General features: G+C 36.7%; 1 protein-coding gene across 9 annotated transcripts in view; it reads left to right on the top strand.

The window, feature by feature from the left end:
• Nucleotides 1–13,145, top strand: part of DNM3 (dynamin 3) — a 569,209-nt gene that overhangs the window by 518,780 nt on the left and 37,284 nt on the right. For all 9 annotated transcript variants that reach the window (XM_029227250.1, XM_029227252.1, XM_029227251.1 and 6 more), the window contains one exon: nucleotides 11,084–11,248. In XM_029227250.1, coding sequence (XP_029083083.1) covers nucleotides 11,084–11,248 — 165 coding nt within the window. The remainder of the gene's footprint in view (nucleotides 1–11,083; nucleotides 11,249–13,145) is intronic.

The raw sequence follows: 13,145 nt of genomic DNA, 5'->3' as shown, positions 1-13,145 counted from the left end.
ATAATGATAATAGGTACCATTATTACTCTATTTGACAGAAAACTGAAGCACCCAGAGATTAATTAACCTGCCCAAGGACACAGAATTAGTAAGTGGTAGAACCAAGTGGTCTAACTTGATCACCTCCTTTATTCCTTCCCATACTTCTCTCTCATAAGATTGTTTTGGGAATCAACTGAGATGGTGTCTGTGAATGCATTTAAAAATTATCGACAGTTATTTTTTTGGTCTGTTTTCCTAGAAATGATGCAGATAAAGCTATGTGTTTCTCTTTTGATCAGCAAATGTGTATATCTTCCTTGACTGCCTGGTCATTTCAAAGCTAAAAGAAGTGACTGTGTCTGTGTTTTTAATACATTATTGAACACAACTCTTTAATTCAGAAATCATTATATCTATTTTACTTTGAAAGTGCTTATATGGATTGAGTAGCCGTAAACAATTGGCAGAGGGAATATCATAGTAGTCACTAATAATAACATTTCTAGGAATTTTGAAGCCATGGTTAGGAAAAAGGGAAATTCGGGGGAAACTGTGAATACATGCATTAGTACATTTTCTTAGCAATATTTACATCTCTAATCTAAAGTTACCTTGTTACTCTGTAAAGGAACAACTTGATCTGGTCATAAAAAACATTATTTGGAACAGTAGATTGATTGATCAACATCTGTTAGTGATTATAGTCTGATATCTGCTCCTAAACTACTTTTAAAACAGTCTAGGGGAAGAAAGTTTTTAAGAAACCACATCAATTTTTCTCCTATACTTCAAGTCATGTTTACAAATTTTATTAACACAGCCCTCAGTAAAATCTCATGTATACAAACTTTAAAATACTATAGAATTTTTCTAATAGTAATTGCACCTTTTCATAAATTTACCTTAGAAGAGTTTTAATTTTTATTATAAATGAAACCGTAAACCGTAAGTTGCTGATCTTTTTTTGTTTTTGTTTTTTTTGGGTTTTTTTTTTTTGCGGTACACGGGTCTCTCACCGCTGTGGCCTCTCCCGCTGTGGAGCACAGGCTCCGGACGCGCAGGCTCAGCGGCCATGGCTCACGGGCCCAGCCGCTCCGTGGCATGTGGGATCTTCCCGGACCGGGGCACGAACCCACGTGCCCCGCATCGGCAGGCGGACTTTCAACCACTGCGCCACCAGGGAAGCCCCATGATCTTTATGTCATCTTGTCTCTCTTAACTTTCACCACTCTGTGAAAAGTAGACAGAATTTGATAGCTGAAGCAAATATCAGTATTAAGGTGAAGCAAAGTAAGTTTTTTTTTAAATATATGTTCCATCCTCCATATTGGTAAGCAGGCAACACACACACACACACAGACACACACACACACACACACACACACACACACACAGAGTTTCAGAAGAGGGATGGAGAGAAGTAACAAAAGACAAACTCCAGACTCAATGGTTATAACTTCTGGTATATAGCTCTTTGTCCAATCAATCTTACTTTCAATATCAGTAGTTTCAGCATCTACAGTATATTTTATTTTTATCATCTTCATGAATTTCTATTTTCTGCAAACTGAAATTTTGCCTAAATTGAGACGAACTTGCTTACATTTTAGAGTATTAATTGGGAACGACTATCTACAAAGACAGGAGTTCTGTTTTTGGCAACTTTGGAAGTAACTTTCCAATTCCAATGTATGTGCTGTCTATTTTATGACCCAGACAGATGTGGTCCAGTGCTGTCACCAGAAATGTTCTACCTTTGAACGTTGGAAACAAGAAATTTGCAATATCTCAACATGGCGAATTTCTTCTGATTTTACTTTCATCTCTCATATTAACAGAAACGAATCTAAATTGTCTAAAACAGCTTTTAGATGTTTTACCTGGATCGTCTGGTAAGGCTGTTGGGCCCTCAAGGTGTACTCACTAATTCATTTGTAGGGATGGATGAAAAAGTTATCTTGAGGCCTTTGGGAATTCTGCAGTAGAATTCTGTGGTTGACAGCTTTATCAACTACAGTGTTCAGTGGACCTTGGAGAAATTTAAAACCCTTGACTGTAGCTGCTTCTTTAAAGGCTTCGTTTTTTTTCCTACACTCTTGAAGGAAGTAACGATTCTACCTAAAGTGTTTTACCATTGTGTGTTTGTAATCCATTGCATTCTTTTTCGTTTGTTTTTTACATGTTTTTGCATGTAAAGCAAGTGATACTGTATTTATATTGAACTTTTAAGATTATTTACCTCATAATATAAGGAAGAACTAAATTAGTGTTTTCATAATACTTGAATTTTATTGCCCCTGCTTTCTCTAGGACTTTATTAACTTTACTGTGATGCATCAGTACTCATCCATGTAAACATTTCTGAAGAATGAAACAATAGATAAATTTTGTTTTATAATATTTATGATTTTTCTTTCACATCTTTGTCCATCTTTCAGCCTTTATAACAAGACCCAATGTTTCATTGCATAGACCTTATAATCCCTTAATACCCTGATTCTAAAATGAATGAGCTTTAAGAATATCTGTTAAACAAATGGTATGATGGATGTAATAACTTGAAATTTCCCTGCAGTTATGCATTTTAGATAAGAAAAGTAGAATTCTAAAAGCATAGATTACTCTTTTGAGATGGTCATTTTTGTTCCTAGTCTTCAGGTATTATCTTCTTACAAATGAAACCACTAAGATTTATCTTGTGATCATAATATTTGGTTACTTGAGTATAAAACATCTGTGATGGCAGTGACGTTATAGAATTAGCAGCATCAAAAGAATCACTCTGAATCACAGAAGAGCTTTCATTGTGACCAGCATCATGAAGAATTGTTTTACGTCTATAAGGCATTTCTCACAGGACTATATTTGGTCATCCTAGTAGCATTTGGAAGTACATCTTTCATTTCAAGGTATTTGTAGATCACTTTTTTTGGTGGGGTGAGTATCAACCCCACCCTAATCAAGAATGGAGAAGAGGTAATATTATATAGCAGTTAAGAGAATACATTCTGCAATTGGAATATCTGTATGGAATCCCCACTCTACCACTTATTAACTAAGTGACTTTAAGCAAGTGAGTTTGCTTCTCAGTCTCCTCATCTGTAAAATGCAAATAACAACAATAACAACAACAATAATAATATCTACTTCATAAGCTTGCTGTAGGATTAAATGGGTCAGTGAATGTAAATCCGTTTGAAAACTATCTGACATTTTACTGTCATTTAGTGAGATTTTTTTTCATCATAACTTTCAATGTAGAAATGTTTCCATATGGTAGAAGTCAGTCTACCAATTTGGTTGAAGAAAAAAAGAAACGTATAGCCCATTAACTAATATATGTAGTAATGTAACAAGAATGCATCAATGTAGTAATGGTATCCTCTAAGGATTATCTGAGCATCATTTTAGCCCTATAACTTTCACCTTTTTCTTGTGGATTTGCCATCAACCATTATGATCCCTGCCTTCAGGAAGCTTTCATTTTGGTTAGGGAAATGGACATTTACATACCTAACAAAGATACAAGACAAAGGATAAAAAATCTAAACTGAATGTCCAGAGGGTGTTGTGTTTTAGCTGCAGCATTCAAAGGTGTGTTACATTCGCGCTAAACCGTGAAGGACGAACCAGGAGGAGGTGTAAGAAAAAAGTTTTAGGCTGAGAGAACATCATGAATATCTAAGTGTTTTATTCATTTGGGCTCTTTAGGGCATAAGTAACAGAAATTAAATTCAAGTGTACTCAACTTTTTAAAAATAACCATTTACTGACTGGTATAACTGTATAATCCAGAGGTAGATAGAGCTGTCCCAGCTGGATCCAGACATTCCAATAATGTCTTCAAATATCTGCCCCTCTCCATGTCTCAGCTATGCAGTTTTCTCTGTTGACTTCATTCACTCGCAGGTTTGACCCCTCTTCGCTCTGAGACAGGCTAGCCCTCAGGCTTACATCTTAAAAAGTTTTCATCCTAACTGAAAGGGAACGTCTCCTTCCTAACAGTTCTGACAAATGTGCTGTGATTGGCTTTGCTTGGTCACATTGCCGTCTACCATCGCAGAGGCCAGGCCAGATGGGTATTTGGGGGGACTTGGCCCTATCAGTGAGGTCCCATCTAACCACCAGGGCTGAGAGTGGGGGAGAGGAGGCTTCCCAAATTTATATTTGGTCTACCAACAGAGGAGGGATGGCAAGACCTGTGATAGAATAGAGAGGATGAAGATGGATCATTTTTTGACTCATCTCTCTCTCCCTTAATCTAATTGCATGAGATTTCTCAATTATTAGTGAATGCTGTGAAGTAAAGTTAAATCATTAGAGTGAGACCATTGTAACTCCCCATCCCAGCCTCCCTGATCTTCTGCTTCTCTGAATTCTTACAGCACCTATAAACTCCACTAAGCAATGTAACACTGAATCACATGCTATTTTATAATCTATAGTGAGACTGTATATTAGCATTCTCCAGAGAACAGGTAAGTTCATAAATATAAACTTATTATGTTGAAATAATAATTAAATACCTGCCCCAAAGTACCAGACTGTAGCCTAGACTATCCTCAAAGGCTTCCTGGAGCATGTTTCTCCCATTGTTTTTTTTTTTTTTACAAGTTTCATTGCCTGCCTTTCTGGCCTCTGCAAATCAGAAGTGAATGACTGGGAGTGGGGAAAGGTTCTTAGTGAAACATTCTCCATATTTTGGGGCTAGAAAATTCAAAGCAGCATTACCATGGAAACAGTATTTTCAGAATGACAACTTGCTTCACTAAGAAAAGTTAAATGATATTTTTTACCCTTTTTTTAAAGGGAGTGGAGAATTGTATAACAGTAGTAAGATGCTTTAAAAGGGGCAAGCATTGGTTATCTGGAAAAATCACTTGTGTAGATCTGTAGATTAACTCCCAAAGTTCTCCACTGCTGAGAAGAGATGCAGCAAACTCCCCTTTAGCTCAATAGTATGCTTATGTGCATATTATTGCCAGGATACTTCGGATTTCTATTATTCCACTTTTAAAGAGTTGCAGTCACCAGCCTTATTTAGATGGTTTCAATGATCCTCAAAGAAGCCTATGACATAATTAAGTAAGAGCTTTAAGGAAAGGAAGGAGACATAAACAAAACATATGAAAAATAGATATCCTGATCAAGCCCAGAGCTTCTATAGTGGATGCTTTGAGGTATTGTGGGAATTATTTCTGATTTGGCTCTATCATTCTTTCACTTGTTAAAGTTTCAAGTCTTTAGGAGAAAGCTTTTAAATTAAAATTTTATAAAGCAGGCTGTTTCTTGAATACGTGCAAATAATGTTAAGTTTTATAAACAATTTTACATTTATAGTGCTAAGTTGCTATTTTTGATTGTTTAAATTGCATTAGATTTCTCAAAAGCTATTTAGAAAAAATTTACAATAGGAAGGCTGTCCATTGTTATTTTTCAGAAGAAAGCTGGTTTTCACAATATTATTCACATTTTGTAAACAGCATCAATGAACCTGCACATAAAAGGTTAAATGTTTGCAGACCATTCTTTTTTGCCTCAAAGATCAGAGACAAATTACTATTTTTATTTTACATTCCCTTGATGAGTATAATGATAAACAGCTGTCACTTCAGTGCTTAGACTGCAAAGAATCCTATTGCAATCCTATAGTTTAAACAAAGAAAAAAATACATAGTCATACACAGTATTCATACAGAAAAGAGAAAGATAGAGAATTTGCTTAAGACTGGAGTTAGAGAAAAGGGAGTATTTGCTCTCTGCAGTTACTCAGTTAAAAGAAAATTTCTACATATGTGAATTTTCCCCATTCATCTTAGACATACTGGAAGGGGAAATTACTCCTTCTTTCTTTCTAAAATCAGAAAAGAAATTAAATTTGCATTTTGAATTCTGTGAGTCCCCATCATGCCCATGGTATTATCAGAGTAGTTAAGATTTGCATGTGACTACGTGTCTACTAGTATTTCCAAAAACTAAAGAGAATTTCTAATTGTTTTACTGGTTATTCTGGAACGTTTCTTTTTTTTTGATGTTGAGAATTAAACCGTTCAGTGTTCTCCATTCACTCCAATGCTTTGTTTATTATTTGCATCTGACTTCAGAAAGTGAATGTCAATGTCTTTTGCATATTTTTATATGCAGAAATTAAAGCAAGGCTAAATGTTAAGAATAGTGTGAAGTGGGGAGATTCAGTGTTTCTATGTGAAAATAAGAATGGTGGTATAATTTTCCTGGTGTTTCAAGTTCCTAGAGGTTCTTTTAATAAATGCTGTTTATTCTGGTTCTCTCTTTTGGCTCAATCATTTTTTTTTTTTTAACAAATATCAGTATTTAAAATGACATCTTTTTCCTAGAAACTCTTTTTACATTTATCATTTTATCTGTGAAGCTAACTTGATATATTATAGATTTTCCCCTGTTTCATAATGCTTCTTGATTTTTTTATACCTAAGGAAAACCAGAAATTGGATTCACATTATATTCATCTTACACTTACTGAAAACGTGTCAGCTCTCAGAGCCTCAGTGTGCTCTTAGGTTGACAATAACAATGGTACCCACCTCCTAAGGTTGTGGTGTGGATCTTCTATGTAAAGTGCTTATCACAGTACCTAGAACACAGTAAGTGCTCAATAAATGTTCCTGGGAGAGGTAGTATGTTGATGCTGAAATGCCATCACCCCCTTCTGTTAAATACAACAGCAAAATCCCAGTATGTTTCAGATCAGAGAGACAAACTGAATTGTACTTTATCCATTATGGAGGTTTATATTGCTTTATGTAAAAGATGTTTTCATCACAAAGCTGTAGGTCATGTGTTCTCACTTATATACATAATTTCATCATCATTTTATCATCCTCACTATGATCAAGTAGTAGTGGATCCTAACTCATCAGCTTGCGGTTTCTCTCATCTCCAATTTTTGTAGCAAGTAGGCACTCTTGGAGATCCTGAAATGCACTGAGCAGCTTTCTTTTTTCTTTTTGCGGTACACGGGCCTCTCACTGTTGTGGCCTCTCCCGTTGCGGAGCACAGGCTCCGGACGCACAGGCTCAGCGGCCATGGCTCACGGGCCCAGCCGCTCCGCAGCATGTGGGATCTTCCCGGACCGAGGAACGAATCCGCGTACCCTGCATCAGCAGGCGGACTCTCAACCACTGCGCCACCAGGGAAGCTCTAGGCAGCTTTCTTGATTTAGGTAAACCCTTTTGTAGTGTCAGCTCCTCCTGCTTCTCCTCTTTCTCTGGTGCATCAAGCTCTGTTCTAGGTGCTGAGAAGGGAGAGAGAAACAAGACCCCAGAGTCTAATAGTGGAGAAGCATAAAATTAGGCTGGATAAAATGATAAACAGTAGTACAAGACACAGATGAAGTACAGTACAGGGAGCGGTGGAGGGTCTGAGGGCCATCGGGAGTTTGTCTAGAAGAGGTGATGGGGGAGCTGGGTTTTGAAAGATGAAAGAGCTTCACAGATGGGAGGAGGGGATTCCAGGCAAAGGGACTAGCTTGCAGAAAACATGATGGTATAAAAAAATACAGTTTGCCATTTTTATATGGTTGGAATTGAAAATGTTTTGTGCTCAAATTTTTCAACTTAAATTTCCATAATGTGTGTTGAGAGTCAAGTGGCTCTCTAACTCATTCCATTAATATTCAGAAAGGAAAGAAAGAAACTAACATTACTGAGCACCCACAAGACCCTTGGCTAGGTTACTTCATATGCATTATCTCATTTAACTTCCACAAGTTTTCCAGAGAAGTGTATTCCCATTTTAAAGCTGGGAAAGCTGAGTCTCAGTTACATTAAATAAGTGAGGTGTGGCCACACAACCACTACATGATAAAGCCTGAATTTGAACCTAAAGTTTTTACTTTCAAATACAATACCCTTAAAACAACATCGCAGTTACCACTGATTCTTAGAATTTGGGCTCAGCATGGAACACAATCTGCAGTGGTTTTTATGCCCTGGAAAGAAGTTTGGGAAAACAATTGGTTTTTCACTGCCATGGCTGACCTTCCCTCTATCACTTTACCACTTTATGACCTTAGCTTTTTACCTATTTATCCCAGATCCTATTGTGCTTATATTACAAATTAATAATAAAAATAAGGAACTACCTGATTTAATTCTTTCAGTGACCAAAGACCATTTAAAAAGAAATGGTATAGGGAAACGACTGTCATTTTTGAAATTTCCAATCCTCTCTCTTGCTGTAGTAGCAGTTAGATGCCTCAGAAATGTCCTCCACAGTATGGTACTGGCACAAAAACAGAAATATAGATCAGTGGAGCAGGATAGAAAGTCAAGAGATAAACCCACACACATATGGTCACCTTATTTTTGATAAAGGAGGCAAGAATATACAGTGGAGAAAAGACAGCCTCCTCAGTGAGTGGTGCTGGGAAAACAGGACAGCTACATATAAAAGAATGAAATTAGAACACTCCCTAACACCATACACAAAAATAAACTCAAAATGGATTAAAGACCTAAATGTAAGACCAGACACTATAAAACTCTTAGAGGAGAACATAGGCAGAACACTCTGACATAAATCACAGCAAGATCCTTTTTGACCCACCTCCTAGAGAAATGGAAATAAAAACAAAAATAAACAAATAGGACCTAATGAAACTTAAAAGCTTTTGCACAGCGAAGGAAACCATAAACAAGACAAAAAGACAACCCTCAGAATGGGAGAAAATATTTGCAAATGAAGCAACTGACAAAGGATTAATCTCCAAAATTTACAAGCAGCTCATGCAGCTCAATAACAAAAAAACAAACAACCCAATCCAAAAATGGGCAGAAGACCTAAACAGACGTTTCTCCAAAGAAGATACGCAGATTGCCAACAAACAAATGAAAGAATGCTCAACATCACTAATCATTAGAGAAATGCAAATCAAAACTACAATGAGGTATCATCTCACACCAGTCAGAATGGCCATCCTCAAAAAATCTACAAACAATAAATGCTGGAGAGGGTGTGGAGAAAAGGGAACCCTTTTGCACGGTTGGTGGGAATGTAAATTGATACAGCCACTATGGAGAACAGTATGGAGGTTCCTTAAAAAACTAAAAATAGAACTACCATATGACCCAGCAGTCCCACTACTGGGCATATACCCTGAGAAAACCATAATTCAAAAAGAGTCATGTACCAAAATGTTCATTGCAGCTCTATCTACAACAGCCAGGACATGGAAGCAACCTAAGTGTCCATCATCGGTTGACTGGATAAATAAGATGTGGCACATATATACAATGAAATATTACTCAGCCATATAAAGAAACGAAATTGAGTTATTTGTAGTGAGGTGGATGGACCTAGAGTCTGTCATACAGAGTGAAGTAAGTCAGAAAGAGAAAAACAAGTATCATATATTAACACATATATGTGGAATCTAAAAAAAAAAAAAGAAATGGTTCTGAAGAACCTAGGGGCAGGACAGGAATCAAGATGCACACATAGAGAATGGACTTGAGGACACAGGGAGGGGGAAGGGTAAGCTGGGACGAAGTGAGAGAGTGGCATGGACATATATATACTACCAAATGTAAAATAGGTAGCTAGTGAGAAGCAGCCGCATAGCACAGGGAGATCAGCTTGGTGCTTTGTGACCACCTAGATGGGTGGGATAGGGAGGGTGGGAAGGAGACGCAAGAGGGAGGAGATATGGGGACATAGGTATAAGTATAGCTGATTCACTTTGTTATAAAGCAGAAACTAACACACCATTGTAAAGCAATTATACTCTAATAAAGATGTTAAAAAAAAAAAAAAGAAATATCCTCCAGTTGTCACCCTGAAGTATGGGGCCAGACTCTCAGGATTGGAAAGTGACCACTGTGTTTTAGAGTGAGCAGATATTATTTTAATATTTTTAAGGTGTTAGAAGAGCAACAGAAGCCTTTATAAATGTTTAGAACTGGTTTCTACCTTTGTTATTGTTGATTTTTGTAGCCTACAAATATGCCTTTCACACATGCATATTGATCGAAAGTTAACGCTTATTTAAGCGATTCAGCATGGTGCTTTGCCGAGAACTGATTGGATGATTAAAAACCCGGCATATCAAAGTATGTACATTTCCAAAGAAAAGTACTTCATGTCCACATTGGAAGCAATAAATTATTTTCCCCTTTTATTTTTTGCATTCATAATTAAATCTTTCCAAAGCTAGAAAGTAGCCAGACCACTAACAATATTTGTTATCATGTTCTGGGGCTTAGATGGTTCAACCTGACTTGAAATGGAGACCATTTGTTCTAAATTGATTTCAATGCCAAGCCAATAGGTCAGTCCTTAATGATGAAGATGCCATTCCAGCCCAGCCTCTGGTGGATAAGCCAAAATTAATTAACTCAAGTTCCATAGTATAGAAAACAGATGCTTCTCTCATGTTGCAGAAATAAATGCTTTGTGTGTGGATGTGTTCTGTTTTATTCAAAGAATAACAAGTTAGAAGTTAAAACTTTAAGTTTTTCACAGTTGAGCCAGCCTTTAGTAGTGATGACAGAAGCATGAATTTATATAACAAATTCCAGCAAGAGCATGGAAAAATGAATTATCCCCTATATCTCTTATTTTGGCTCCAGGCCAGGCCTAGGAGATTTAGTTTTAAATCTGGACTGATCCAAGTGCTGATCCATTCCAGAGCAGACCTAGGAGTTCCAGAACAACACCAAGGTTATTTCTAATCTATAGGATCCCTGGAGACGCCTCCCAGAAGTGTACATCTGCATCATATGTTTGGATTCAGTTCTTTGGCCAGCTTGCAAATGGTTTAAGATTAGATTGTTCTCTGGAGGTATGTTGTTAGGTGCACTGTTTATCTGGTCATCCATCTAAACATTCATTCAGAATTACAATACTTGCTTTTCCTCAATTGTGGCAGGCTAAAGGTAGAATAATAACTGCATGGTTCTGATCTCTTTTCAGAATTAATGGCTGTTTGATAAGATAAAGATGTTACCATCTAGTAGTACAACTCCAAATTCAGTAAACAGAAGTCTTTCATATGATAATGTCTGGTATTTTTCTCTTCTGAATAAATGTGAAATAATCCATGTTTGGCTTTCCTTTCTGTTAGACTGAAAATGATGAGAATGGCCAAGCAGAAAACTTTTCCATGGACCCACAGTTGGAGAGGCAAGTGGAGACCATTCGCAACCTCGTAGACTCCTACATGTCTATTATCAACAAATGTATCCGAGACCTAATTCCAAAAACGATAATGCATCTTATGATCAATAATGTAAGTGATTATAAACTGTCTCATTTTAACCTCTAACCCATCCTAGTGTGGAAATTGCTCACATTCTCTTCAGCTTCTTTGTGATATTTTCTGGATGGTCGAAATACCTATCACCTAGGCTTATCATTTTCCATTACAAGCGGTAAGTGACTGACAAGTGGAAGAGAACTTAAGAAAGAAAACATAAAACTTCTAGATACAGTACAGTGGTATTCCCTATTGGCTGTCTCCTCTAGAAGGGTGTGAATTTGCTTACAATAAAGCAGAGCAAAAATACTCTAGTCAGGGTATAAATTAGTTGCAAAGCCAGCAATAAAACCAGATACCCTGGCTCCTAGACTTTGAGATTAAAGGGAAAAGATATTTATTCTCTTCTGCATACACACACATACTGAATATGGTAATATGATTATTTTCACCTTCTAAAAACTATGGAATGCTATTTTAACATGGGAAAGGGCTTTTTGCCCTGTGCCCTTGGCTACAAAGTCAGTTACCTTTTCTTTTCTAAGGTAAAGATGAAAGAGCCACGGATCTCAAAGTGCCTGCTAGACTAGCCATCTTTTGATCTATATTGCATAGAATCTCTCCCTTTTCATGGTTATTTTTATAGCAGTCAGAAAATGATACTTAAATTACATGGTCTGGTTTGGTCCTTTTGTTAGCTACTTTGTTAAAGTGTAAATAACATCACAATTTGTTTGAGAACTTATCTTTTAGATAAGATAGGCTATAATGAGGTGTTTTATAGCAGGCTTTTCTGACTCTTGAAAAGTGAGACACCAACGATTTTATTCCTAGTTATCTTCTAAGGACACCTTCTTATTTAAATCAATGATATATTATGAGCATTTGCTTGTAACAAATAAAAATTAGATGGTAAAGTACTGAAAAGAGCCCCACACTAGAATTTAGGAGAAACCTGGATTCTGTGCTTGGCTCTGCTACAGACTCTGTTAACCTAAGACAAATCCTTATTTCTACCTATTTCCTCCATAAGTGAAATATGAATCATAGAAAAAGTACCTGGCTTAGGGATTTGTTCCACAAGATAGTATATATGGAAGTACTATGAAAAGTATAATTGTAAGAAACTAATATGGCTGCCTACTTAAGAATTGTAAATAGCCATTATCCACATATAAAGATTCCTTTCAAAATTCTAAGTATGACAATCCATTTGTTATTCATGATCTATGAGTTTCTTGACTTTAAGAAGCCCCAAACAGTCACGGGAGCAATCTTGTTTTTAACTCACTCTGTTTTTGTACACATTCCATTTATTCAAACAAGGTCAGTAGGATGCTTTGATGCATCAGCACGTAAGCAATGTATTGCAAATATATTGGAAACTATAAATTATATACTTAAGCTTGGTCAATGGCGTGCTGTGTGACCTGAAGCAAATCATTTGGCCCCTCTGATCTGAACTCAGTCACTGCTAAAACTACACTAAGAACGCTGAACTACCCCACAGAGTTGTCAGAGAACATCATAAGTGTGACTATATGCCATTTTGAAAAATATAAAGTACTAAGCAAATAGTCTATTTTTTAAATTACCCTCTTAACTTCCCTTAAATGAGTTCAGGTTGTTTTGCCCGTGGAATCCAGGCACTTGCTTAGTTAAACATTTTCCTGATTAAGTATCATTTATCTTTTCACTGTTTTACTGAGAGTCATTAGTGCTGCCATCAGTTCAAACGCTGCCCTGCTCTGCACTATATTATATCATCAGCACAGGAAATAGCACTTCCTGTCTATAGCTGTGAGGAGTGGCTTGACATAAATTAGTTAAAAGGAAAAAAAAAAACCTGTTGCAGATCTAACCTACTTTCACCTTCTCAAGAAACACACACACACACACACACACACACACACACACACACACACACACA

The sequence above is a fragment of the Monodon monoceros genome, unplaced genomic scaffold (genome assembly GCF_005190385.1).
Source record: "Monodon monoceros isolate NGI ecotype Baffin Bay Population unplaced genomic scaffold, NGI_Narwhal_1 Super_Scaffold_18, whole genome shotgun sequence".
NCBI classification, from domain to species: Eukaryota; Metazoa; Chordata; class Mammalia; order Artiodactyla; family Monodontidae; genus Monodon; species Monodon monoceros.
The sequence above is the reverse complement of the archived record's forward strand: the minus strand, read 5'-3'. Positions and strand labels throughout refer to the sequence as shown.